Below are 27,201 nucleotides of genomic sequence, written 5' to 3'. Positions count from 1 at the left end.
CTTCATTGCGCCCGTGGTAATCAGAAGGTAGCCAGCGCAAAAAATAACGTTTGTTAACGTGCGTCAGACTCAGACATGGAGACATTTGTAAGAAAGATGAAGATTATTTTCAAAGGTAGGACTGCTCAGCAAATTCAATTTGATCTGATTTGATTTGATCTGATTACAAACTTAAATCTTAAGTTTGTAATACTGTGAAAAAGTCTGCAGTAACATTGGACAGGCTGTGGTGTTAAGGTCAGTGTTAGCTGAGCTTCAGCTTCAGTGATCAATCGATATTTTGCGCACTTAAGAGGAAATAATTTATTATCCTGTTTGTTGGTCACCTGATCAGAGGAAAAAACAACAACAAACAAAACGCATTAGTAAACTTTTTATTTATTTATTTTTAATAAACATCCAGACATCATCATCATGACATCATACAGCATCGTTATAATTGGATCTTCATCACCCTCCTCTTCTTCATTCTGATTGCACTGTAACATGTACTTTACATTTCTCTAAATAAAGTTTCATTATTCAAACTGCAGCAGCAGATTATTCTGTTGTTGATCAGTGAAGCTGCTGTTTATATTACTGATTGTGTATATAATATAGTTTTTATTTGTACACGCGGGAAAGGATTAAATATGGCACAATTAAAAATATATATAAATGGATGCAGCTGTCACGTGACTGCTTAGCAGTCATGTGAATCAGCTGATCCTTTTCTGTCAAATCTGCTGCTCCTGTCTTTGTTCTCAGTCAGCTGACGGCTGCTGTCAGATCAGTGTTTACGGGAAGCCTTTTCCCACCAACACTGTGCCAGTCCTATCTTTGGAGAACCAGCACAAATTTCACAGGTTTAAAAGGTAGATATTATCCAGTGTAGCCCCGCCCAGAGCCTCTGACATCAGTGGTTCCCCCAGTGGAACTCTTATTTTTCTGGAGCTATACTGGTGCTATTTGTTTTTCTGGTTTTTTGTGGGGGGTTTTAGGACCAGTTGGTGGAAAAGAGGTCAATGGCATATGTTGATAAACTGATCCTCACCTTTCAAATTAAAAGTCTGTTTGCAAAAGCAGCTTACTTGGCCCAAACTGTTTGGCGAGTGGTTGCTTGTAGTATCTAAATGAAACTGGTTTAAAAAATGTATACAGTGCTGCACCAAAAACCTCTCTGAGATTTCTTTGGTCACTAGCAGACTGCGACAGACGGATGCAGTTTGCATGGAAGATGGCAACCTGTCTGCAAACACTCACCAACTACTCACTAACATAGACTGCTCACCTTCAAAGTAAAAGTTGCACATTTTGAAACATTTGTTTCACCGATAAGGCACAACTTTTACTTTGAAGGCAAATTGGTCTCTGTCTCCGAGTTGCATTTCACCTCCACTCAGTGTTTAGCGAGTGTTTGCACACAAAACGGCATCTTCTATGCAAACCACCAGCAACTGCAGCAATCTGGCAGCGACCAAAGCAATCACTAAGTTTTTGATGCAGCACAACTACACAACTACCATACTGGCAAACTGGTCGAGGAATGCATATTTTTCCTAACACAGGCTACCAGGTGATCAAGACCATTTATCAAATTGTATAAAAACCTGCTGTTTCTATACAAGAATACTTGAGCTATCAGCAGAAAAAACCTCCCCTCACCTCACCTGGACCACTTCAGGCAGACAGCCAACCTCTCATAGCCTCACAATGCAAAGCGCTCTAATGTGACTGCTGTTGCGATTTCTTATTGTAAATAAAGCTGAATTGAATAAAAACTCTAGGTGCTCTTTTATTCCAGCCAACTAATGTATGTAAACAAGGTTACATAACAGTAGAAACGAGCCATTTAAAATAAGCGAGATAATCAATCAGGACAGGAAGTGCTTCGGAACAAAAAAGCCAACTGATCATGGGCGTCTTCGAGAAACAGCAGCTCTGACAGCACCCCGGCAGTGCTCATGAGATAAAATCTAAAAAAACTCACAGTTAAAACTCACTTCAGTCATACGATTTACCTGCTCAGCGTGTGTGTGTGTGTGTGTGTGCGCGCATGTTTGTCCATCTTTGTGTGGCCCATCCATAAGGCACACTGCAATATGAGGACATTTCTGCATAGCAAAAGGTTTCCATGCACTGTGATGGAATTTCTGTAATACGAGGACAGTTCTGAATTATGAGGACATTTTGGAACACTTTGAACTATACTGGGATTTCTACATTATGAGGGCACTTGTGCTTTCTCAGAGCATTTACATCTCTGTATTATGAGGACATTTCTGAACTCTGGTGAGACGTCGACATTTTGAGGTAATTTTAGGCTACTTTTAATTCTGAGGATATTTTTTTTTTACTTTGAGGACACTTCTGAATTGTAAGGACATATCTTCACAATCAGGACATTTGTGAATTATGAGGACATTTCTGCAGTTTGAGGACACTTTGGGGATAATTATGCTTTACAAAGGCATTTGTACATCATAAGGGTATTTATAACATGTGCGGTCACTTCCGCTCTCTGGGGACTTTGTGTCCAGTGCACATTACAGGAGTTACACCAAGTCAACGCGGGGCCCTACAAGGAAGGAATACAAACGTGTGTGTGCGTTTCTCTCAACGCTAACCAGTAAATAAAATCATCATTCTTCCATCAGTGTGTAATCTCAGGAGGCTAGCTTCTCTTCTTTCTCCCCTTCGGCCTCCCCCAACAGGACACACAGCTCTGAAAGTCTCTGCTGCATCTTAGGAATTCCCAGCAGCTGGTTCTCCAAACGATGCTTCTCCTCCTGAGACACAGCACATCACAGAAACCACAAACACAGACACATAGAAATACAATGAATATATTATGTTTAATTTTCTGTGAATATTGTTGTTACAGGTATTGCACTTGTTTGTTTTCTCTAAGCTTCCTGTCACTCTTAAATCCGCCGGTGTCTGTACTTGTACCTGAAAGCTGTTTCCTGATTCAGCAACTTTATCCACCATTACTACAAACAGCATCTACTAGAATTATAATAACTTTGGTTATTGCGTGTTTGCTTCCTTAATGTGGCCGCCTGTTTCTGATTGATACCCCAGCTAAACAATAGTCATTAATGTTTACTCTACAGGCAAAGAAACAACTGACTGCAAGTCAATGGAAGACGAAAATATGACGCTACAAACTGAAGCCTGACACTCGACACTGCATGATCCATCACAACTTCATGTTAACATACCACAACTTTTTAGCGCTGTTATGATGCAATGGAGCCTTGTGAAGAAGCTCAAGACTGTCATAGTTACTCACTAAATACTAAATTTATCAAAACAAAGAAACACGAGGAAGCGTTACTACAAATGTGTACTGCCACCCGCATTTCTATGTGGCTGGGAGCCAGCTGATGTGTGATTTATAGCTCTGCGTTTAATCTAGACTACACATGTAGCTCACGCTGTTGTTTATACTTGTTTCTCGTGTGCCTGTGTCTCTCTACACTTTCACAGCCAAAACACGAGCTCATGGTTGGATTTCTCTCCTCGAGCTGATCCATTCTCTTCCAGAACAGGAGAAAAAAATGCAGAAATAAAATTGTAAATAATGGCACGTACATTACATTGACATCTGTAATGTGAACGTAGCATAATGCACAGAGTGAAACGGTAAGTGGTCCAATTTTTACCTCCACTTTGGTCACAGTGAACTTTTCTGACACAAGAGTTCATTAACAATGTTTGCATCCTCGGGCCTTTATCAATACACCCGGCTGGGACCTCACCAGGCTGCTTAGGGTCAGCTCAGACACGATCGATACGTTCTTAAGGACTCTAATCACACAGCTCTGCTACTGCTGCTGAGTATCTTGGGCGTGAACACCAACGCGGCGTTTTTAGTGAGTGCAGTGAAAGTAATACTCTTACAGAAATTACCAGAATCACACCAGAGGAGACTGTATCAGATCCTTCACCTGGTATCAATAATACAACTATCCAGCAGGTATTTTCCCATAAATACCGGGATGTAACGATAGGCCATCTGTTATCCTGGAACGCCTTAGTCCGTGGGGACGAGTACACAGATTGCTTTTTTGTTATTTCTGCAGTTCAATCAGTGTAATGTGTATACGCCGAGCCTTTATTTCCTTTTGTATTTGGCAGCAAACACGACGCGCGATGCTAAATCATTGCATGGATCCTCGTGTGACATGACCGCTGATGTGCTGGTGCTTAATATCAATATTTTTGCATATTTTAGCCGCTCTAAACGGTAATGACTTGAGTTACTGAAGTCAGTACTTCACCCGAGCTCCTCACATAAGTGAGGGTAAAATAAACAAAGTCACCAACGTGCACTGAAGAACAAGAGACCTGTTTGTGCACCAGTCAATCCTATAATTAGATACTGTGTTTAATCGCAGATTAAGTGTACGATGATGTGCTTGAATCCTGCTGCTGTGTTTGTGTGTTAAATATATGTATCTTTGTCTGATTGTCCTTATTATAGTTTTCTCTGTGAAGCTGCAGGCTGAGCATCATCATCACTGCTGAGGTGTTGGGATCGACCCCTGAGGAGGTGAAGTCTGTTAGACTTCCCGCAGAGTAAGATCTGTGTGTTCTTCCCACAGCAGCTTCTCCTGCTGAAACCTGTTTTCACTGTTTCAGGTGAAGCTGAGCAGGTTAATAAACACTTCATGCTCTGGATTAATAAACTCTACCTTCAAATCTGAAGGCTAATGATAAACTGCAGCCACTAATGATCCGTCACATGACAGAGAGGAGCCAGCTGACTGGCTGCTCTCACTCTCCTCGCTGCTTCCGCGCTTTGACCTCACTCGCTCACACATCATGTGCCGCAGGCGTGTTGTTGTGGTGCTGATGGTTACCACAGTAACCGCTGCATGCGCAAAGGCAGCAGTCAGAGGGGTCGCGGTAATTTTAGCGTGTTTACGAGTCAGGAGGGTTCAGTGATCAGCTCCGCTCTCTCTCCTCGGCGCAGCGGGATGATCACAGCAGGATGTGAACATCGCTTTCACGGAGTTACAGATGCTGAACGCCCCGTAAGTGACGCCGGGGGGTCGTCCTGCGGGTACGAAACAGGAACGCACTGACAGAACTGATCCAGCAGCTGCTAAAGGCTCACAGTCAGGACGCTGAGCTTGTTTAACTCCTGCAAAGAGTTTAGGTTTCTGTTCGCGCGCGGTATTGAGCTGTGTGTGGGTGTTCCAGTGACAGCCCTAAGTATGGCACCAAAGCCCCTCCCCTGTGTGAAATAATTATAATCTAAAAATCTGAACCATATAAATTTCTATAAAGCTATCAGCAGGCCTAGTTTTTCTTTTTATTGTGAATGCCATCAACTCAACCTTTCACCTAACAAATCCCATCATGTGACCACGAAACTGAGAGAAAGGGAAGCATTTCAATGAAACTCTGCCGAGGAGTTTGCAAAGCCACAGTGCACTCTGAACCCCGATAACAAGACGCAATCTTTCAGAAACAAATCATCCACATGATGTTGGACACGTGGCAGGGTTTAGAGATATTTCTGCCAAACTTGGAGATGCTTTTGGTACATTTCTGTCTTTAAAAGCAGTAAAAAACATCCCAAAATGAACTAAAGTTATCAACAAAATATCAGAAACGACTGAACTGTGTGTAAAAGCTTAAAGTCTGCAAATGATAATGACCTCTGATAACCCTGCATAACGAAGGGAGAACCGTTTAGATCCCACGTATAAGAGGAAACTGTCTAACAACGGGGCATCACTAATCATGATCCTTCATGTTTCTCCACTTTCTGTCACATTAGGAGAAGCTGTTAGAGTCCAATGAGCCCATAAAGCTGCAATAAGTGATCTCAATGTAAAAATAAGTTAGATACCTCTGAGATTCAGTTTAATTAAAGGAATTCATGACCCAGTGAGCAGAGCAGCCTTGCCGTTCTGTATGTATTAAGCAGTGAGCTGTTATTAGAATTCAGCTTGCAAATGGCTAATAAAATAAAAAGTCCAGTTATGAGTAAAGATGAAGTGACCGTGTAGCCTCTGTGTTTTGAGCTCTGTGGTTGCAGATAAATGTGGGTTTCCAAACCTGAACCTGTGCGGTCCTCTGGCCTCTGCAAACACAACCGACACCGATTTACATACAGAGCGGGGAGCTGGGATTACAGGGGTCACTCGAGATGACTTTTATATGTATGAACAGCTATTTATAAAGTTACTTTGACATAATCTTGACTCTATGCAAAGTGATTTTCGTGCTGGTGAAGTTTGGGATACTACGCCTCCTATAGAGCTTCTCAAAGGACACGTTGAATATGACAAAATAATTTTAATGTTAAATTTTTTTGCTGAATGTTTTACATTGTACGCCTCAAGCTCGGACTCAAAGGTCTCCTTCATCACGGAGGGAGATGCAGCACCGGCCGAATGATGAAGAATATTGAGACCGACTCGCTGTTTAATCCCTGTAAGCGGAAGGCAGTTGGCGACTCCGTGGTGCGTTTGATCACCTTTGTTTTACCTGTGTATGTTTTAGCCTTTGATCTCGTCACCCACTGTTATCTTCCAGACTCTTCATGTTATACATTTTGTCTCTGCTGAACACTGATTGTCGTCCCCTCCCATCCTGTTGCGTATAAAAGCTTTTTCGGTGGTTCGGGGTCAGCGTACCTTCCCGTGCCCACTCTCACAGCAACACCAACAAGTCCAGAGTTTGAACACACACGTTAAATATTAAAACTGTGTGTGTGGCAACAATCGACAAATGCTAAATTCTGCTTTTTAGCTAACAGAAGATGAGAGCTGCTGTTCGTACTCTGAGACTTTTGAGTTTTAACACTTTAGTTTGGATCCAAATGAACACAAATAACTAACAGTTCAGTGGAGTTTAATGGCTTCATCTGCTTGTGAGAGAGAGCATCTGATTGGCTAAAATCAGTGTTGCTAATGACCGTGTCCACAGCACTGCACAGGTGAGTTTCTGCAGGTAGCACCCCAGATCAGAACGTCAAACATGTTTGTCCTGTGTAGCTGTCATTTGTTTTAAACTTCTGAAACCAACAGTTTTTTTAATGTGCACTATGAAATCATATATGTGCATTTCATATTGATCAGTCTTTTAATAAAAGCACTCTTGGCATGTCGCCGTGTCGTCACCCAGCCTAAATGTGCAGCAATGTTATTTGTGTAGCTCTAGGGTCCAAGCGTGGTAATCCAGCATAAATTAAAGATCTGACAAGTTATTTTCCACATGCAGGTGTGCTGAAGTAAAAGCATAATGCGGCGTCGCATTAGAAAGAAGTAATCACAGCTTTTCTGGCATTTTTGTAAGAGACTGATGACAGCACTTTGAGATGCTTTTCTCTTTTGTTCCACAGCCATTCCTGACTAAATCCTGATCTGTGCTGTATTATTGAAGGAAAATCAGAGACAGCTGCATTCACTTTAAGCTGTTTTAACAATTATGGATCAATAATAAGCACATTTAAGCCAGGGATTTTATGTCTTACAGCTAAGTTTAAGTATAAGTTTTACAAACAGACCTGAACAAGAGCCACCTGGGGGCTGGACCCTCCAAACAAACCACGCACACCTTTTTTGTTTCTAACATGACACGGTCTCACAGCAGCACACACTCAAATAAAACACCTGCTGCCGGGGACCAATCATAGAGCTCGAATTAAACACACACAGACCTGCAGGGAGAGGCGCGTGGAGGCATCCAGAGGTTCAAACCTCCACCCTCCTTCTCCATCGAACTGCAGCAGGTGAGAGTGGTACTTCCTGTGAGACAGAGAAGGAGAAGATTAGTTGGAGGGTGTGGCAGCCGGCAGCAGCTCAGAGCTATGCTGCCCCCTGCAGGCTGAAAATAAAATTAAATAAAACCTGAGTTCACTCCTGATCTTTGAGTCAAACTGAGTAAGAGTCACATGAGTCAGGTAGTTTTATCTGCAGTTTCGGCATCTCGAGTTTCACTAGTCTGTGGATTTCAGTTTTGCTGCACGCTGTGTAAAACTTTATTTATGACATTTAAAGACTTTGTAAAGACTTAAAGACAAAAACATATTAAATGAAAGCATTTACATGTTCCAAGTCAGGAAACATCACCTTGAAAAGTGTTTGAATGTCATTGTTGTTTAGAAATTGTGCAAATTTAACCCACAAAACTTAACCTGATGACACAGAAGCAGCAGAGATGACAGACTCAGCTGGCATCTGATCTTTTAGAATACCACACTTTCATTTTGACACCATGCTTGTTTCTTTTGCGTCTTGAATGCAAGACATGAGAAATAATCCACAAAATTCAAATAAATGTGTAATCGGTGACGTCTCAGTTATAACACACTCTCAAAATGTAAGACCGGTCACAGATATGATATTTTACAGACTGCAATAAAAAACATCCAGCCACATTTTAAGAGTTGCCCTCTTTTTCATGAGCACTCACAGTGTAACTGTTGTCTTTGGACTCACATGATACTGGAAGCTACCCACATGACCAATGACACCTTTTTACTTTTAGTACTAGCAGCAGTACCCCTCAGCCTCCTAGCAGATTACTAGTGGTATCAATTTCAAAATCCTTCCTCCTTCAAGATTTTCGGAAAACTTGACCTCTGACCTTGAGGTCAAGGTCACTGAGATTCTAACTTGTCACCTATGATATCAATTTAACCGATTTCCCTTTTACGGCTGAGCAGTGAAAACTAAAATAAAAAAATAATCAACAGATCTAAAAGATTTATTATTTCCTGTTAAAACAGCTGCTCTGGTGACTCTGTGTGTGTGTGTGTGTGTGTGTGTGTGTGTGTGTGTGTGTGTGTGTGTACTGACCACAGGGAAGGCCTGTGAGTGATTGACAGCAGCGCGATCCCAGCATCCTTCGCAGCCTGGAAAATTCCTCCCTCCACGTCGATGCTCACAGCGCTCGTACACTCGTCCAGCAGAGCGTACCTTGGGCTGGGCGAGAGACATTCACAAACACACAAAGAGAGGAAAAGAGCGAGAGAAGACAGGGTGACTATGGGCGCACACAGAGTCACTGTCACGCTGAGCATCTGTATGATTTGCAAGGTCTGTCTGAAACGGCTTTCTCAAAAGGCAGCTTCTATTATTTCTACGTTCTGAGTTTTTCTAGCCACCAAAAAAAGTCGGCATGAAAATAACATGAATTCTCTACAAACGTAAACACACATTTAGCAGTACGCTAAAGTACAGTCCCATTTAAACTTCAGTTTATATCTCAGCAACACAACATGCAGACGTTTAAATTGCACTTTCCTCATGGAAACACCAAAAAACACATTTAAAAAACTTATTGAAAGTGTCTCTTTCCAGGAATGATGACCTGGTTACTAATTTTGTGTAAGTTTCATGTGTCACGCCGTCTCATCTTGGGTAGACAGACACTTGCTTTTCTGTGATACAGCTGGAAGTTTGGCAGAAAGGAAATAATTGCTAAATGCAAACTTGACCTTTCACTGCAGAATTTGTACAGATTTGGGGCTAAACTGTCCTTTAATATTTGTTATTCTTGTCTGGGAAAAAATAAACACAAGAAGGAAAAAAAACATGTTTTTTAATCTTTTTGTCGTCAGCTGTCTGAACTGGTGCGAAATCTGTTCACGGCTCATAAACATGCCACTTACAGCATGTTAGTCATCATAAAGGTGGCAGCAGATGAAACCATTATTTTAATAGCGGAGCATAATCTGACAGAATAAACAGAAACAGGCCTGACGCCTGCGCTGACTGCATCTGAACCAGCTGCAGGGATGTTTCACTCTGATGGAAAACGGAAACATGTTGGTTTAAAAGTGCTGAGGTGTGTAAAATAAACACGGCAGCGGTCACAGTCCTAAACATTACCAGGTCATGGGGGTGCCAATTTAACTCACCGGGTTGACCTGATAATGAATAGGCCATAATGCTAATACTGAGGCCAATCATGAGCGATCCTAATGCAATAAAAGCTAAAAGCACAAAAACTATATGTTAAAAACAAAAAAAACTTTTCCAGGTGAAACTGAGAGAGAGAGCCAGAGCTTACGAAGAGGCAGGGCTACGAGTTAGCGAGAGCTACGCTGAAGCTCAACCCGAGCACGCCCAGCGTTTAGAGTCTGCTCGAAGGGAGCGTGTCCAATGTGGGCGTTACTGGGGTGGTTATTTTAAAGCAGCTATCTAACTGAACAGGGAGAGAGCCGTTAACTTTAATCTCAATGGTCACCAGGACCCCGTTGAAACATACAGAATCATCATGAGTCAAATCTGATTTCATATGCAAAGTTAACACATTACAGTTTCTATAGGGGCTCAGTTCAAAGTACCAACACAAGCAACGTCTCAGATCCTCCCACCCTGAGCCAAGAAACACAACAGTTTACATTATAGACAAAGTAAGCCTACACTCACCTACATATCACCTATAATAACAGCTACTACACAGCAGTAAACCTCTACTGCAACACCACCTCAGTTAGCATGTTTCTCGGTTCAGCTGTTGACTGGCTCTGTGGAGGCAGAGGGCAGGTTTACCACCTTTACCCTTAAAAACGCTTCCTTCAGATTTCTGTTCAGAACTCTTTGAGCACCTCATCGCTTTTTCATGATGTCTCTGTCCAAAGTCCAGCCCGAGGACAGCCAGATGCTGTGAGCATCCTTCGCTCATTAAAGAGTGAGACCTTACCGGTGGTAGAACATCCGAGCCATCCCCATCCGCTGCTTCTCTCCTCCAGACAGAACATCTTTCCAGTCATTGACCGACTCCCAACCTGAGAAGCACATACACAGGTGTCACCACAGCAGCACTGCATTACAACAGGTACAGATTATCCCAGTTAATTTACAATTGCGTGTGTCCATGAACCTGCAGACTGACGCTTTATGAATCCGAGTCCAGAGGGAAATGTGTAAAATTTCCCCCCCACACAGTCTTCTGGTAGCGCTGATGTACACATGATGTGGCTCAAGTGTACGTGTAACACTACTAATTCAGTATTTACATGTTTATAGCAATCAAACTGATTGATTCCCACTCTCTAAGACATCATTTTATACGTTTTTCTACACTTTTTTTTTTACAACTAATGATAAATATGTTCATTCATTAACTTGATTCAGGTGAAGTGAAAAGCTCTCTCTGTATTTTCATATTTAATACTGGTGACAGGTGAGCCAGTCTTTCCTGAATCCTGCCACCTGACACATCCTGGCATCATCCTGCAGCTGCTGCGAGCTCTCAAACTGACTGCAAGTGTCAGTCAAACAGTCGAGCACCCTTCACGGCAGGCTGGGGACGGGGCACTGATTAAATATTTAGCAGAATTTGATTTGAGCATTCAAACCGGTATGAATGTTTGTGATAGAGCGGTTCTCAAAATTAAGGAGTCCTATGAAATGAAATGAGGTCGAGGCACCATTAGATATGAAATGACTCCTCATAATTAATTCTTGGTTCAATCACCGCCTCATAATCTGCCTCACGAGTTTCCCGTCTTCTATGTTTGTTTGTGTAGTTGAGTCTGAGTTGCTGTGGAGGTTTTTCTGCCTGTTTACTCCAAACAAAGCGCAGAGCACAGCTAAACACGCACTCGGACTGACCTCCCTCTCGGTCCATGATGTAGCGCAGGTGGACGGTGCGAAGGATCTCCTCCAGGTCTGAATCTGTGACTCCTCTCTGAACCATCTCCTCCACTGAGTCCGGATAGATCACCTGGTCTCTGAGGGTCCCCTCTGACATGTAAGGCCTGTAAACCACACGGAACAGGAAACCACAACTGCTGTGAATCTAGGGCCTTAACTTTGTAAAACACCAAAAAATGGTTGTTGGTGGTAATTGGAACCATATAAATATAAAGTGCTGAACTGAATTTGGTAGTAGTAGTAGTAGTAGTAGTGTTACCTCTGTGGGATATAGAACATGTGCTCTGGCTCCGGTCGGTACAGGACTCCTCCATAAACAGGCCACAGCCCACTGAGGATCCTGAACAGGGAACTCTTCCCACAGCCGTTTGGACCGGTGATCAGCACGTTCATCCCATCTTCCACCTGAGACACACAGAGAGACAAATCCACAGGATTGGACTCGGTTCTGGAAAGGTTTCTCCAAGTCTTTACAGAACATATGTGCACAGAAGCCTGTACTGCAAAGCATGATTTAGGAGTTAAAGATGTGAGATTACACCCGGGTTTTAAATATGACAAAGGGGTTTACTGAGGCAAGCCAGGCCCGCACAGCCATGAAAACATAGTTTGATCTGCTCTGAGAAAACAGCTCAACAGATGAATGTCTGCAGAGAGCATCTAAAGGCTGTTGAGCATGAATGGAAAATACAAGTTCTCATTGTTTTCTGTAGCTGTGTACTCCAGATACTAATTAAAGCACTAAAACCTTGCACTTGTTGGCACTAAACTTGTAAATAATCCTTCTCACTGGCTTGTATTTAGTTATTATTTGTTTTTTACTTGTTCTCCACACTGTTTAACACCACCAGGCTGCAGCTGAAAGAACGAGGCTACGGCTAATAAGCCTGTTAGCAACAGCAACAGATTCATTTAGCAGACTATGGTGGTAAATACAGTCAGATCGACCTTGTCTTAAAGATGAGGCAGGGTTTTAAAAGTCATAATTTTTTCTTTGTTTTTGTTGTATTATTTACTGATTAACTACCTAACTAATTACCTCCTACAGCACAACTACTCAACAGCACAGACTCCTTATTTATGTAGTGCTGAGCTACGGCTGAAAGTACCACAGACACCTGCAAAGAAACCTGTTTTTTTTCACCGACTGTCTTTTATCATAGTGCCCAACCCCCACATATTAAAATAAAAAGTATTACAAAACGTATCCCGTGTGATCTCGATCTGTTCCCCACATAAAGGCTGATAACGTGTCCTCGTGTGTATAATTAACAGTGAAGCTGTAGCTTCTCTTCTCTCTTGGTGAAATGCGGGCAGCAGACAACAAAGAGTCGGGACTGTGAAGATAATCCTTTGTTGACAACAATTATGGCCATTACTGTAACTGCAATCAAAGCCTTTGTGGGTACAAACACCAGGTGTACAAACCACCTGTACAACAAGCTTTTGCCTAATATGAGAAGCATGCGAGCTTGGTTTGCTATTATCTTCAAATTTGGCAGATTCTCGTAAGCTTGTAGGAGAACCCCCCCCCCTTCTGCAAACCTGCAGATGGCACGGGTGCGTCTAAAGCAAGGGTGTGCAGTAGCCTCCTGACACTTCAAAACATGTAATTATGTTTATTCAAGCACTGCACTGAAGCACAATTCTGATAACTTTGCAATTCGATGTCGTGCTTTTGTTCTGCTTCTGCTCCACAGCGTAAATGTTTAAGCTTTGGTTAAGTATTATTGTGGTAGTTTAGATTGTTAATATAAAATACAAATCTACAAACATGTAAAGTTTATTTCAGTTCAGTAAAAATACCCAAGGACCCACCTGGGGCAAATACATACTGCATTATTAACCATACAGTCTGGATCTTTTACCAGCTTTAATTCTTGGCTCTGGCTACAGCAGCTGTCTTTCTTTTAGCCTAGATTATATTTTTAAATCCCTTACATTTGTTTAGTTCGCTGTTGTTTTATGCTACGTCTGTCCTTAGCTTAGTGTGGTTGTGTTTGTTGGGTTTAGCTAAGCCAAAAAAAGCTCAAATCTATCCTAAGCATGCTGATGCTGAATTCGTTCCCTGAGCAGGCCCCCATGATGCCTGTAAACATGTGACTGAATCTCGGAGGTCCCCCCTCACAACAACACACTGAAAGAAGAGACCAATCAAAGCACAGGCTGTGAGAGCAGAGAGGTCAAAGGTCAAGAACCAGACAACAGAGAGGAGTTTCTGTGTCCATCAATGTTCCTCTTCTTCCCCTCTGTTTCCATCTCTGCTGCTTCTTCTTCTCTCATCCTCTTGTGCTGAACACAGGAACCTCATTCTATGCCGCGAGCACGCACAAACACACAAAGTAACACACTCTCTCACTGTTTCGGCACATGCTAATGAGCGATGACCTCTGACCCCAGGCGCATATGGAAAGAATGAGCCCAATCCCAATGTCCACAGACTCACAGTCTTTGAGGCTTGCTCCCGCAAAGGCAGCGAGGGTTCGGTGTCTGACGCCCACTGTCAAACAGGCTGCAGGACGGCTCTTTGGTAGAAATTTTGAGCCCTTTATTCATGCTTTTCTGTAATTGCTGCAGACTTTGCCTGAGGGAAATTACCCACAGTTCACAGCGCTGTGGCGTTAAACACGGAGGCTGCAGGGGATGCTTCAGAGGAAAAACACTTAATCAAGAAAGCATCGGCGGATCAGCCAGACTGAAAGTTACAAGTACAAATATGTTTACACAGAATTAGATGAATGCCGTGTTTGTTGTTTATTCTTTTTCATTTTTGCTCAATTATGTTTTGACTATACTGAGAAAACTGATTATGTAACTGTTTCTTCTCGTCCCATCTGTAAGAGAAGAGCTAGGAAGAAGCATATTCAGTGCAGGATTCTGCTCTCAGTGGCTCGTCACTCCCATATCTGTCAGACCTCCATCATTACACCTCTTCTCGTGCCCTATGTTCAGCTTCTCCTGACTGCTCCTCACTTCAGACTTAACACCAGGGGTGCCGGAGGACTTCAGCTGTGCCGCACCTCATCTTTGAAACCTATCAACACTTCACCTTCGTTAGAAAGACTCTCTGACAAATCACAGCTCAGAATCGATCTGTTTTCATCAGCATGTCAGCTTCAACCATCTAGTTTCATATCATTCACAATCATATTATTCCAGGATTTTAAATCCTTTTTATTACTGTTCCTTTTAGTTTTGTGTTGTAAGGTGACATTGTTTTTAAGGGCTTTCAAATGTGCCAAGAAATTATTATCATTAGTAGTAGTATTATTACTATTATTATTATTATTATGTGCAGAAAGTAAAAATACATTTGTGTGTCTGTAAAGCGAGCATGTACAGTTGACTCCCTTTAAATCTGTGATGGTTTTGTGCTTAATCCAAATAAGGACTGGACTGCAGCAGTGCCACCATGTGGCCACAAATGTTAGCTGCACACTGAGGCGACACTGACCACACTGAGGATTCATGGTTCGGATCGTAACAGACATTAAATTAAAAATAAATAAAAGGAAAGCCCCACAGCAACGTCCTCTGCTACAAAGAAAGTTCAACATACCCAGGATATCTTTGCATTATTTGGACTCACTCATGCTAACACTGGCAGTCTGGATAAGCGGTCACACAAAGTAATTAACTCGGAAACCAGGGTTTCCTGATCTAGGTGCGAGCTACTGTATTTAATACATTTTAGCCTTGGCTTAGTCGACCTGCAGTCGATATGAAGGCCACAAGTACAAATAAGTGTCTCAATTTGTTTGGTTATGCTTACAGAACAACAACATTATTGTAAAATTGTTTGCACACAAAAGGTTGAAAAACAAAACAAGATAAAACAGGTTGGCAGGATAGGTTACCATGGCGATGTACCCCACTAACAAGTGAACCACCTTCATAGTACCAAAATATCAGGGATAACCCTGAAGTCACCTGGATAAGCTCAAAGCTGGTTCAAAGTACAGGCCTTTGGTGTGTGTGTGTGTGTGTGTGTGTGTGTTACCTGGATATTCAGACAGGACACTACTACATCTCCGGTAGGCGTGATGATTGGCAGGTTCTCGCAGCGAATCCCCTTTTCCACACTGATCACCTGACCTGCACACAACACAACAGACAAAACAGCTGTCTCAACTTCCTGTTTGGAGTTTGTGTGTGGGCGGGGTTTTGCCCTTTGGTGACTGAAGCGACAAATGACACAGGACCAAAGATAACCCAGCTAAGAGTTTGGGAGTAAAGTGCTGCAGAGGTGTTACATGATACAAGACTCACCTCTGATCTGTAGCGGACCACAGACTCTCTGCCCGTGTTGAACTGCTCCTCCTCCTCCTTCAGCTGTTAACTCCTCCTTCTCTCTGTCTGCGGAGCGGCGGTAGATCCCCTGATTCACATCTTCAAACACATCGAACATCTCAGAGACTCGAGCAGTGTAACCTGCCAGCTCCGTCACCTGCACAGCAGTCAGTTGTCAGTGTGCATCATTTAAACATCAACATGGCATGAAGGAGAAAGGGAGGAAACACAAGATAAAGACTGGAGGAAGACGAGCAGAAGAAAGGAAGTGATAGTCTCCCTCCAACAGCTGCCTTCTTCAAATACTCCTCTGTTAACCATCAGCCAGAGAATCAGAGGAGGTGAAAAAGAGGAGGAAGCACGGCGTGCATACCTCCTTGTAGGAGCTCATGATTCTCTCCACGGCATCGGCTGCAGCGTTCAGGAGGTTCCTGGCCGTGGTGAAGGCCTGCGTCCGTTCACTCACAAGCTCCTCCTCCTTCATCACCATGGCAGCCTGCTTCACCTCCTCCGAGTCTGAGCACATGACAGGTCAAAGGTGAAGCAGCTGAACGCCATACTCGCACCAGACTCCCTGTGATACTGTACACCGACAACAGGTTTGCGTTTACCGTGTTCAGAGTATCCAGTGGCGGTGATGATGGGCACGGCGACCATCACCAGGCCGGAGGCGCTCCACACGTACTTCATGAGGAACTGCTCCAGCATGATGTACCAGAGGCGCTTCAGCAGGATCTGATGGATCTGAGAGGACAGAGATGTGTAGCTCCTCCGCAGCTGGGCCAGCTCCACCTACAAATCAAACACACCGCAGGCATGGCGATCTCCATCCACAAAGTTTAACAGCGATGGTGAAAATCTCCTACCTGTCATCAAAACTGATCACTTCTTAAAACATCAGTGTTTTCTTTACCTTGTGTCCTCCGTAGAAGGCAATTTCCTCTGAGTTGGTGATGATTCGTGAGTGCATGTAACGCAAGTCTCCTTTCCTCTTCGCCTCCTCGGCCACAAGCTTCCCGAATCGAGGCGAACAGGAGCGCAGGACTTTAGCCGTGAGTGCTACGACCAGGCCGGCGATGACCGACGGCCATGTTGTGTTTGCTCCTGCAGAAACATGTAACGCAGACACGCTGCTAGAACAACCTCAGCCTCAGTCAAAAATAAGGATTAATTACAAGCAACACACCAATGTGTTCACATCATGCGTGAAATCATTTGGCGCTAACATAAGCAACCTTTGGAGTGGGCGGTGCGTATCAGCGTGTAGCAGGTGACGATCACGTCCAGGATGGGTTTGGTCAGGTTGGAGTAGAGGTGAGCGATGGAGGCCGAAAACATGACGATGTCCTCAGTGAGGGACTGATCGGGATTGGACAGACGCCCGTCCATGTTGCTGACTCTGTAGTAAGTCTGCAGAGATCAACAAGTTCACCAATCAGAGTATAAATAGGTCAAAAATAAGCGTCAGACTAATGATCAGAACATAAAAACTTCAGAACACTCCGTCAGGATGGGGACTGATAAAACACGGTGGATGAGATAACAAAAGATAACAAAAAGGACACAAAGATCATCCTCAAGTGGGACACATGCAACTATAATAATGGGTTATAATAATGGGTCAAAGATTAGCTTGTAACTGATTGATAACGGATAAGGTGGAAGATAAATGTCATTCACTGTCAGAAAACGTTCTGGAGATTTGCTGCAGTACCTAGTTGAGCCACCAGCTGTTCGGTGAGGCAGCGCTGCAGCTGTCCCTGCTAACCTTCCTTAAGGGTAACATAAATAGAGCTTCTCCCTGCTGTCCAAGTAAGGAAATCGTGGCCTGCTGGGCTCTGCGGACTGTCTTGTTCATGAACTTGGCAGCAGAAAGGTGTGAAAAATGTGCCTGACAGCTGTTCAGTTCACAAACTAGTTCCAAAGAAAATGTGAAGATTTGCAGATAATCTAAGTCACATTTAATTAAAAGTAGCACAAAGACAAAATCCCAGATCCTGAAACAGGAGAAATACTTCCATTCTTTCTTTTTTTTCCTTTGATGTTAGCAACAGGGGAAGGTTTCTCACTGCGTCTGCTTTTAACAACACTCATTAAGTGTTTGGGAACCGAGGAGTCGAGCTGCTGCTGTTCCAAAGCCAAATGTTTCCCCGATTCTGCTTAATGCTACATGTTTTCAGCTGCTCAACAGCTCAGTTTTCTCCCAGTTCTCAAAGGTACAGACTCGTTTACGGAGCCATGCTAATGGGATATGTGCAGAATACGTATTGGTATTGTCTCGCCTGAAAAAATACAAAAAGGAGGTTTGGATGGTAGCACATGCTGCCTTATAATCTTCACATATCACTCAGCTTTAATAGTGCTTTTACAGACCACCAACTTACCCATGCACTCTAACTGATATCAAACTGGATGTCCATTTTCAGCTCAGAGGATGCGGAGTTCACGATTCCACGTCTCCACTTCACTTCATCTTAACTGAGCTCTAGATCTGTCTGTGTTTTTTGTTTGTAAACTTCTATTTGTGGTTTCAGTGATGGATGTATGATGGACTTGTGCTTCAGTGATTTAGTTTCTGGTTTAATGAAATGCTGTGTGACAGCCTGATGGAGGTGATCAGTCATTCAGTGCTAGTTTTTAGGCTCGAGGTCTCTCGAGACTGTCCCCGTCCATCTGTGCTTGAACCAGTGAAGTGTAAAAATCAGACATTAGTCCTGATAACACACCTGTCGTAGCTGTTTATTTGTGTGTGTTTGTGTTACCTGATTGGTGAAATACAGCTGGTAGGAATGGTTAACCAATCGGGTCCTGAAGCTGAGGCTCAGCTGACCCTCCAGGAATCTGATGGCGCTGTTTATGAAAGTTGCAGGAACTGCAACAAGGAGCCACTTGGAGAGCTGAAGCACGAAGGCCTGAGGATCCTTCTGAACAATACACCGCACTATCACACCTGACACACACAGCAGATCAATACTGCTGATTAGTGATGATCCCAAACTAACTACATCACCATTTATCCTAAAAATATGATCAATAATAGCGATGGATAACTAATGACTTTATAGACAAACAAGGAGACAGACCATCCAGAGACGCGACGTAAATCGACAGGAAGGTCCGGGACATCAGGGTGAGAGAGTGTAAGGCGAGCAGGGCGATCTCTGGACAAAGTAACCGTGGAAACAAGAGCTTCAGCAGCCGGGAAAGTCTGAGGAAAAAGTCCCTGTTGACCGACGGAGACCTGAGGACAGAAACACATGAGAAGTTCATCCTGAGCTCGACCCTGAAGGCCCGGAGCAGCCAGACAGGCGAGCAAACCCTCTGCCGTTTTAAAAACACACCTGCTGTCACTCTTCTTCTGCTTCTTCTCTTTCTTGTTCTGCTCTCCGCCATCATCAGCAGAGCTCACTGCACCCACTGATGGATCAGATACACCCAGCTGTTTACCTGCTGCTTTCCTCTGCAAAGACAAACCCACAGTCACCTGCGCTGTTTGTACAGGTGTGAACAGGTTTGTGCAGTTCTGTTTTCAGGTCAGTTTATTCTGAGTCAGCGTCCAGAATATGTTTACTGGTTTCAGTTTTGTTTTTTTGTTTTTTTATCTCATTTTTAGTTTAGTTTTTACTAGTTTCAGTGTTTTTGTGAATGTTCTTTTGATAATCCTGGGGAGGATTTGTCTGTGTATTTAGGAAGTTCAGAACAAATAATCCAAACAGAAAAGTAGGCAGACTCACCTTCACGTAGACATCCCAGCCTCAGCAAACACATGAACTAATGCTTCCCTGTATTCTGCTTGCTAAACAAAGACTTAAACTAAAGGAATCTTTTGTTAGGGCTGTCACGACACCGACCACAGTTAAATTAAAATACATTTCACTATCAAGAATGGCACAGTATCTCCAGTGGCTCCACAGTGTGGTGGTTTACACATGTGCCTAACGTGTGAGAGGCTCGAGATCAGGAGGAGATAAAAATCCCTTCGAGGTTGCATCAGGAAAGGCGTTCCCTGAGAATAAGAATTTTCCCTGTCTACCGAAAATATACAATAGACTCTGTGCACCTTAGCATATGCTACTTCCGGTGGGGAAACTCCTGTAGAGCGCTTCGTTTCCAGTGTGATTTTCGCTCCTTGTTTACGGTCGGTTTTTCCAAAACAAGTCAACCAAATGGACGGATCAAGCGGCGATTTACATTTCTCAAGATGTCTTGGGCATTTACCGAATATATCTGTAGATGATGTTCGTCGACTTGTCGATATTTTTCCCACGCCCCTCTGAGCAAAAGAGAAAAAGGATTCAAATTTTATATTTCTCGCGGGTGTTATGTTCTAAAAATAACAAGCGGGTGAAATCCGCAAAGTAGCCAACTTTATTTTTAACAATTATTATAGATGTTTTATGACTGTAAAGCCCCTCACTACACACTTTATACACTTTTCTCAGACAGGCATGAACATTTTCACACTTTTCTCTCTTGTTTAAACTCTCAAAGTTCAAACCTTTGTAGAAAAATAAGTCCAGTATTATAGAATAAAACCAAAGATCAAACCCTGTTTTCAGGTCCAGAACATGGGAATAGAGCAGCTGCGAGATAATTCAACATCAATGAATCATTAATGAATCAGCGATCGATGTAGCGATTCTGTACTGTACAGGAGAGACGGCATGGAGGAGATCGACAGTGGTCTGCAGCCGATCAGGACGCAGAACACAATGATGCATGCAAACTTGCACTAAGAAAATCCGCGAAACAGCGCAGCTGCGAAAGGTGAACCGCATTATAGTGAGGGACCACTGTAATTTTGAAGTCACAACATACCCTTCGTAAATACTAATGTATAGAAATCCTTACCAGCAATGATTCATTTATTTTGTTGTGGCTTTTTTCATGGTTTGTTGACATGCTGTGTAGGTGTGTTCTTGACTAGCTGATATCAACATAACGGGGGAAACATTTGACTATTGTTCGCCTGTAGTTTGAATGCTGAACATTTGCCTGTTTAAATCATAAGAACTGTCAGTATACAGAGATGTGCTGCGGTACGATTTTTAACTGGGAGAAGGAAATTTGATCACATCACTCCGATTTTGGCCTCTCTACACTGGCTTCCAATTGAATTTAGAATCCGTTTTAAAGTCCTTTTATTGTTTTTTAAATCTCTAAATAGTCTGGCACGTGTTTATTTGTCTGACTTGTTGAAGCCCCACGTCCCCACTCGTTCCCTTCGGTCAGCTGAGCTGTTGCTGCTTTCGGTCCCAAAGTCACGGCTGAGACTTAGAGGAGACCGAGCGTTCTCTGTTGCAGCGCCGATGCTTTGGAATAACCTTCCTCTCCATATTAGACAGGCTACATCAGTGCCAGTTTTTAAGTCTTTATTAAAACCCTATTTTTATTCCCTGGCTTTTAACTCTGTGGGTAACTGACATTTTTTATTATTATTATTATTATTTATTTTATTGCTATGTCTGGTTTCTGCTATATTATTACTATATGCATATTTGTATTGTACAGCACTTTGGTCTACCAGGTGTGTTTTTAAAGTGCTATATAAATAAATGATGAAGAAGATGTGCTTCTGAATGTGGCCGATGTGTCTTCTCATTCTGTAATGCAGTTCTGCTTGTGTTGCGTGACGTAAACAACCGATCGATCTACACGCTTCAAACGTCAAAATTGACCATTTGATTTTTTTATGACACAGCAGTGGTGAGTGTTCCCACCTCTGCTCTTTGTAACTTAACGCGATCTTTCTGTTTTCGTGTTTTGGACATGATTCTGGAGTCCATCTTCGCAGTAGCAATTGACTGCAAAATAAAGCTAACGGAAATGTACAACCCTACATCCGGTCTTAAAACAGGAAGTTAGCATTTTCTCGTGCACAGGGTCTATTAAAGAAAATATTTTATATACTTCACTTTACTAATTGGCTACTGCCAATATGAGTGAAAAAAGCATTGATTAAACCAGTATGAACAAATGTCACAGCTATAAGTTGACCCACAAACTGAAGAAACACCTATAAGTCCAGGTGGAGGGCAGAGTAGGAGTAAAAACCTCCGGGGCTGAAACATGAAGCTGACACTGCCTTTCCTCTAACAAACGCCTGAGGCAAACTCCAAAAGGGAGTCAATCCCCATTGTCTCCTATGTTAAAATGTACAACGTTACAGCAGAAACCCACTGTAATGTAAAATGTGCCCCACCATAAGAACTGTTCAGTGGGTGAAATTTGTATAGCAGTATGAGGTTAACATTAGGGGTGTGGCCACTTTGATTGTCATGCACCTGCAGCTGATCGTTGTCTGCCAGGCTCACTCATTAAACTGGACCTCTCCACCATGTTTGTAGTCTTTGTGCCTCTCAAAGCATTTTTAATGAAATAATAATAATGTCCTGCTGTGATTTACAGACCATCCAAGATGTTTGTGACTGTCTAGAGTTTTATTGATCTGTTACTACTTAGCAGTAATTAGCAGATATCCATGTCAGTGCATTGCTACGGGTCCAAAGCTAACCACAGTGACAGGTTAGACCTTTGGAAAGCAGAGGAGAAGGGAGGAGCCGTGCCTCGCTCAGCAACACAACAGCTCCAATGTGAGTGACTGAGCCTGATTAAGAGCTTGTGTGTGAGAAAAGTTGCCAGAAGGGAAGAAAACTGTTGTTAGTGACTCCGTGATTTATTGCGTCATAAATCTTTTTTAGTGCTACGATAAACATCAAAGAGAATCTGCAACCTGAAGCTGGGGCTTTTACTTTGACTGTAAATCTTTAGTTTAGCTACGCAACAATTTCTCATGATTAAGGTATAATTAATTTTTTTATTTCTGGTGACTAAAATGGGTTTTTTTTCACACCTAGTTTTAATGTTTCATTCAACAATAATGACCTTTGTGTGTACAGGTGTGTGCGTACCTGCAGCCTCCTCCACACAAATGGAGACAGCTTTTTGACGGCATATGCCGTGAGCAGGATGGCCGTCAATTTCCTGAGTCTGGAGCTCCGCCTCAGCTGAGCAGGCAGCTTCTCATAGGTCAGCTGCATGCTGACAGGTAGCCGACAAACGACCAATTGGTGTCCAGAAATCGCAGCGTGTCACCTAAGGTCAAACCGAACCTGATCCCAGACGGGTCCACTGTGAACTGATGCGGGTTTGTCAAGGAAACGTCATGCTGACCTCAGAGCGTGAGCCACCACCTGCACAGACAGGATCAGGTTTTAGATTACACCTCAGTCCAGCTGTAACTGTTAGACAGTTCATGCACTCCGTAACACTGCAGAGTAAGCAAACAGCTGCACGGGGCCCCAACAAGGCCCTCCAAAAAAAACCCAAAAAACATGTGGCTGTGAATGAGTGATAGGATCGCACGGCTCCATGCTCACAATCATGTAGTGAAAAAAGTAGTCATCAATCAATTTTTATTATATTAAAAAAAGCAAAGACATGTGCATTTGTTTTTTATTGTAATGACTGATCAACATTTCTTGCTTTGTCTGAGACTAAACCACTGCTCTGGTGGAGTCAGACCAACCAGTCTTAACTGGGAGAGCTCTTTGATTTCACCCATAAATAAAGACATTAGCAGTACAATCTGGTGCATGACCCATTCAGCAGAATTCAGGAAATTAAGGGCCTGACTCTCACAATTTCCTCCAGGACCCCCACATTAATGTGCCCCTTTCTATATTATCTACACCCGTGTGTGTCAGTGTGTAATGCAGGGGTGTCAAGCATGCAGCCCAGCCTGCCAGAGGGTCTGATCCGACACCCTGGATGACTCTGCAAGGTGAGAAAATTGCAGAAAAGTCTTCAATAATTTAATCTTCTTAATAAAGTAATCTGTTGTTCTATAAAAACATCAAATAAAATTGTTACTTAGACCTAAATAACTCCACCTGAGCTTTTAAAGAGCCACTTAAATCTGTGAAACACATGTAATGTCAGCTCGAGACAAGCTGTTTCAACTGCTCTTACTTTCTTGAGATAACGCAGGCGGTTTGTTATGTCTTCTTTTATACCTTAAAAGGATATCCATGTTAAACATCCCCAGCTACAAAACACATTTACGCTCTGTTAAAAACATAAAATTATTCTGACGCAGAAGGAATATCAGCCAGAGGACGACCCTGCTATCAAAACGTGGAAAGACCTTTCATATGCTGTAACCTGTTTGTCCAGCCACCTGTCCCACGTGGTCCTCTGACCCTTGAGCCCTGAAAGGTAACTCAAAGTACTTTTCCCAATTTTCTCCAGTGACTTATAAGCACACAGATAAAACATGTTATACACATTAAATTAGTGCATTTTCACTGCTGAATCTATGTTTTATCTCATGATATTAAAGCTTAAAATTAATTATAGAAAAATAAATCTAAATAAAATGAAATGTTGGCTGTAGACTGTCACACCTGCAGTGGATCTAAACCTGATTCATGTGCAGTTTAAACAGAGCTCACATGTGTTTTCAGTCCTGGGATTTTATTAAGTTAAAAGGGCTCAAATGTGTTCTTGCTTGGGGGTCTCTAACTCTGAGAACAGCCATAATATGAAGGTAAAAATTTCCATTACTTCATTAGAAACGCTAAAGTTATTATATTAAAGAAATCAGCTGATTCTGGGGGGATCACGTGGAGGTATTTTCAGCTTTTACTGGTTTGACACGGAATAACCCAAAGATTATTACGCAATGCTTTCATTGGCCCACACTGAGCTGTATGTGACCCATGAACTAAATGAGGTGGACCCCCCCCCCCCCATGTAACCTGATTTGATTAGTGTAACTTTATACGTATTATAAGTGTTGTGAACAGACTGAAGGAATTTAGGTCTGCGATATATGTAATAATCTGACAAAATGTTGTTAAATAAGGTCAGTAAACGTGCAGTGATATACTGCACACTGTTATATAACGTTAATAAACGTATAGAGATTATATAACATTAATAATAAGATCCTTGCTCTCTCTCTCTCTCTCTCACTTACTATCGACCAGGAGGACCGGCTCCACTTTAACGTCCCGCAGGTGTCCTGTCGGTGTTCCGGGTACTCTGGTAAACACTCACCCGGGTTCAGCAGCAGCAATCGGTGACCTGTTGAACATCCACAGTCGGTGTGTCGGTGTACAGAGTCCAGCTCCGGTGTGTTAGCTCCGGTCCCACTAGCTTCTAAGTCTCCTGTGAACACCGACTGTAGCAAACGGCTAACGGCACGCTGTCGTGCAAACTCGTTTATAACACTACTGCCGTTCGCAGAGTGTCCTGCCCTCCCGCCGAGCAGCTCTCGACCCGGACTCGAACTTTACCCCGGGCTGGGTGACCCGGCAGCGGACCCACGGTTGCTAACTGAAGCTAACTGCTAACAGGAACTTTGTTGTTTCTCTGATGTGGACATGAAAAGCGCACGAAGTTCCGGTTTAAATCGCTCCTCCTGCTTCACAGCCGCCCGGGACAGACGCGCGCACGACCCGCCGTCACTCCTCCACAAACTTCTTCTGCTACACTGAACCGGTGTGAAGACGGTCACACCGGCGGAGGCAGAGAAAAGTTCAGCATCTGTTTACCTGAGCAGCGGGCCGCGTCCGGATACCGACACAACGTGCCCTGAAGGGCGGGCCGCGTTCCGATACTGAGGACGTGACCTCCCTCTCCTCCTTCTGCTTTTATCCGAACAAAATATAAGTAGCTGGGCGGTGGTGGGGAGGGGGTGTGATATTTAAAAAAAATTAATAAATAAATGAAATAAAACCTCTGATGGTTGGAGGTTAAAGTGATACATTTCAAATAAAATTATTTAAAGTTTACAAAATTAACTTCTAAATTAACAATAAAAAACCTTGCAAAAATTGACAAATTTATGTAAAAAAAAATACTACCAAATTTCAGACAAAAATATGGGAAATTTATAAACTAAAAGATGAAAAAAGAAATTTTGGAGAAATAAATTTGCAAATGTACAATGAAAAGACCTGACAATAATTGGAACTTTATGAGAAGAATAATGCCAAATGTCTGAGAAAGAACTGCAAATTTATGGAGGAAAATGGCATTTCTTTTTTAGGAATAAACGTTTTTCTTCATTTTTAAAAAATACAATTTGAGTCAGAAAGCCTAAATTCTCTAAATAACTTCTACTTGATAGAAAGAACATGAATTTATACCCAGTTTCACCAGGATCTTACATTTAGATCAAAATCTCTCAGGAGACCTGCTCAAAAGTAGCAGTCATACACTGAATCATAATAAGAACAATGCACATGCAAAATTATATTCAAATATAACAAAAACAGCAACCGCCACATCCACAATTCAGCAATACCTAAAAACATGTTTGTCATGGAGGTGTCTTCCATCCTTTGTATACAGTTTATAATATATTGATTACAAATAGCAGCAATAATGAACTTGAGTGTTCATTTACAGGTAGCTCATAATCTTCTGCTAATTCTTTAGTTGTATTAAACAGACCTTAGTTTGAGTTAAAAGGGTTTAAGATTTCATTTAGAAACAAACAATGAACTCATTTGGTTTCTGCTTTGCATATTCTGTCACAAATACTTCATACTGCTGGACCGCACACTAAAACACATCAGCACTTTGTCAGGCAAACTTGTCGAGCTGGTTATTTATGCAAATATGATCAGACAATCACATGGCAGCAGCTGAATGTATTGAAGTAAGCAGATGTGGTTAAGACGACCTGCTGAAGTTTGAACAGAGCATCAGAACAGGGAAGAAAGATGGCTGAAGTGACTTTGTACATGGCATGGTTGCTGGTGCCAGATCATTATTTAAAGATAATCATTATTTTAAAACACCACACTCTACCTGAGTATTGTTGCTGACCATATCCTTACCTTTATCACCACAGTGTTCCCATCTTCTGATGACTGCTTCCAGCAGGGTAATGCGCCATGTCACAGAGCTCTCAAACTCCTCTCTTGAACATGACGATGAGTTCACTGCACTCAAATGGCCTCCACAGTAACCGCATGTCAATCCAACAGAGCGCCTTTGACATGTGGTGGAATGGATTCACATCACGAATGTGCATGGATGTTCAGAGGAAAAATTCATGACAACTGTGTGACGATTTGATGTCAATATGAACCAAAATCTCAGAGTGACACTGAAAAACTAGTTCATGCATTTATTACTTCTAGGTTGGACTACTATAATTCATTATTATCAATAATAATATTAATAATGAGAATAATTACAGCTTCCAGTTTGGATTCAGGAGACAGACACTATCTCTACTTTTAAGATTAGGCTTCAAACTTTCCTTTTTGCTAAAGCATATAGTTAG

At 42.5% G+C, this 27,201-nt stretch overlaps 1 protein-coding gene across 2 annotated transcripts; it reads right to left on the bottom strand.

Moving 5' to 3' along the window:
- Positions 1 to 377: 377 nt before the first annotated feature.
- abcd1 (ATP-binding cassette, sub-family D (ALD), member 1) lies at positions 378 to 25,465 on the bottom strand. Of its 2 annotated transcripts, none has more exons than XM_063464487.1 (17): positions 24,880 to 25,465; positions 22,811 to 23,092; positions 19,241 to 19,359; positions 18,983 to 19,140; positions 18,662 to 18,849; positions 17,135 to 17,309; positions 16,813 to 17,003; positions 16,511 to 16,691; positions 16,273 to 16,415; positions 15,879 to 16,056; positions 15,610 to 15,704; positions 11,869 to 12,014; positions 11,568 to 11,713; positions 10,654 to 10,738; positions 8,802 to 8,927; positions 7,661 to 7,748; positions 378 to 2,768 (listed from the first exon to the last, which is right to left on the bottom strand). In XM_063464487.1, the coding sequence occupies exons 2-17, from the start codon at positions 22,937 to 22,939 to the stop codon at positions 2,646 to 2,648; spliced, it is 2,271 nt and encodes a 756-aa protein (XP_063320557.1). In that variant the 5' UTR covers positions 22,940 to 23,092; positions 24,880 to 25,465; the 3' UTR covers positions 378 to 2,645. The 2 variants fall into 2 exon arrangements, with proteins under 2 accessions (XP_063320557.1, XP_063320558.1); XM_063464488.1 differs by having other exon boundaries at positions 24,960 to 25,465.
- Positions 25,466 to 27,201: the final 1,736 nt, after the last annotated feature.

Source organism: Pelmatolapia mariae, linkage group LG20, assembly GCF_036321145.2.
Source record: "Pelmatolapia mariae isolate MD_Pm_ZW linkage group LG20, Pm_UMD_F_2, whole genome shotgun sequence".
Taxonomy (NCBI): domain Eukaryota; kingdom Metazoa; phylum Chordata; class Actinopteri; order Cichliformes; family Cichlidae; genus Pelmatolapia; species Pelmatolapia mariae.
The sequence above is the reverse complement of the archived record's forward strand: the minus strand, read 5'-3'. Positions and strand labels throughout refer to the sequence as shown.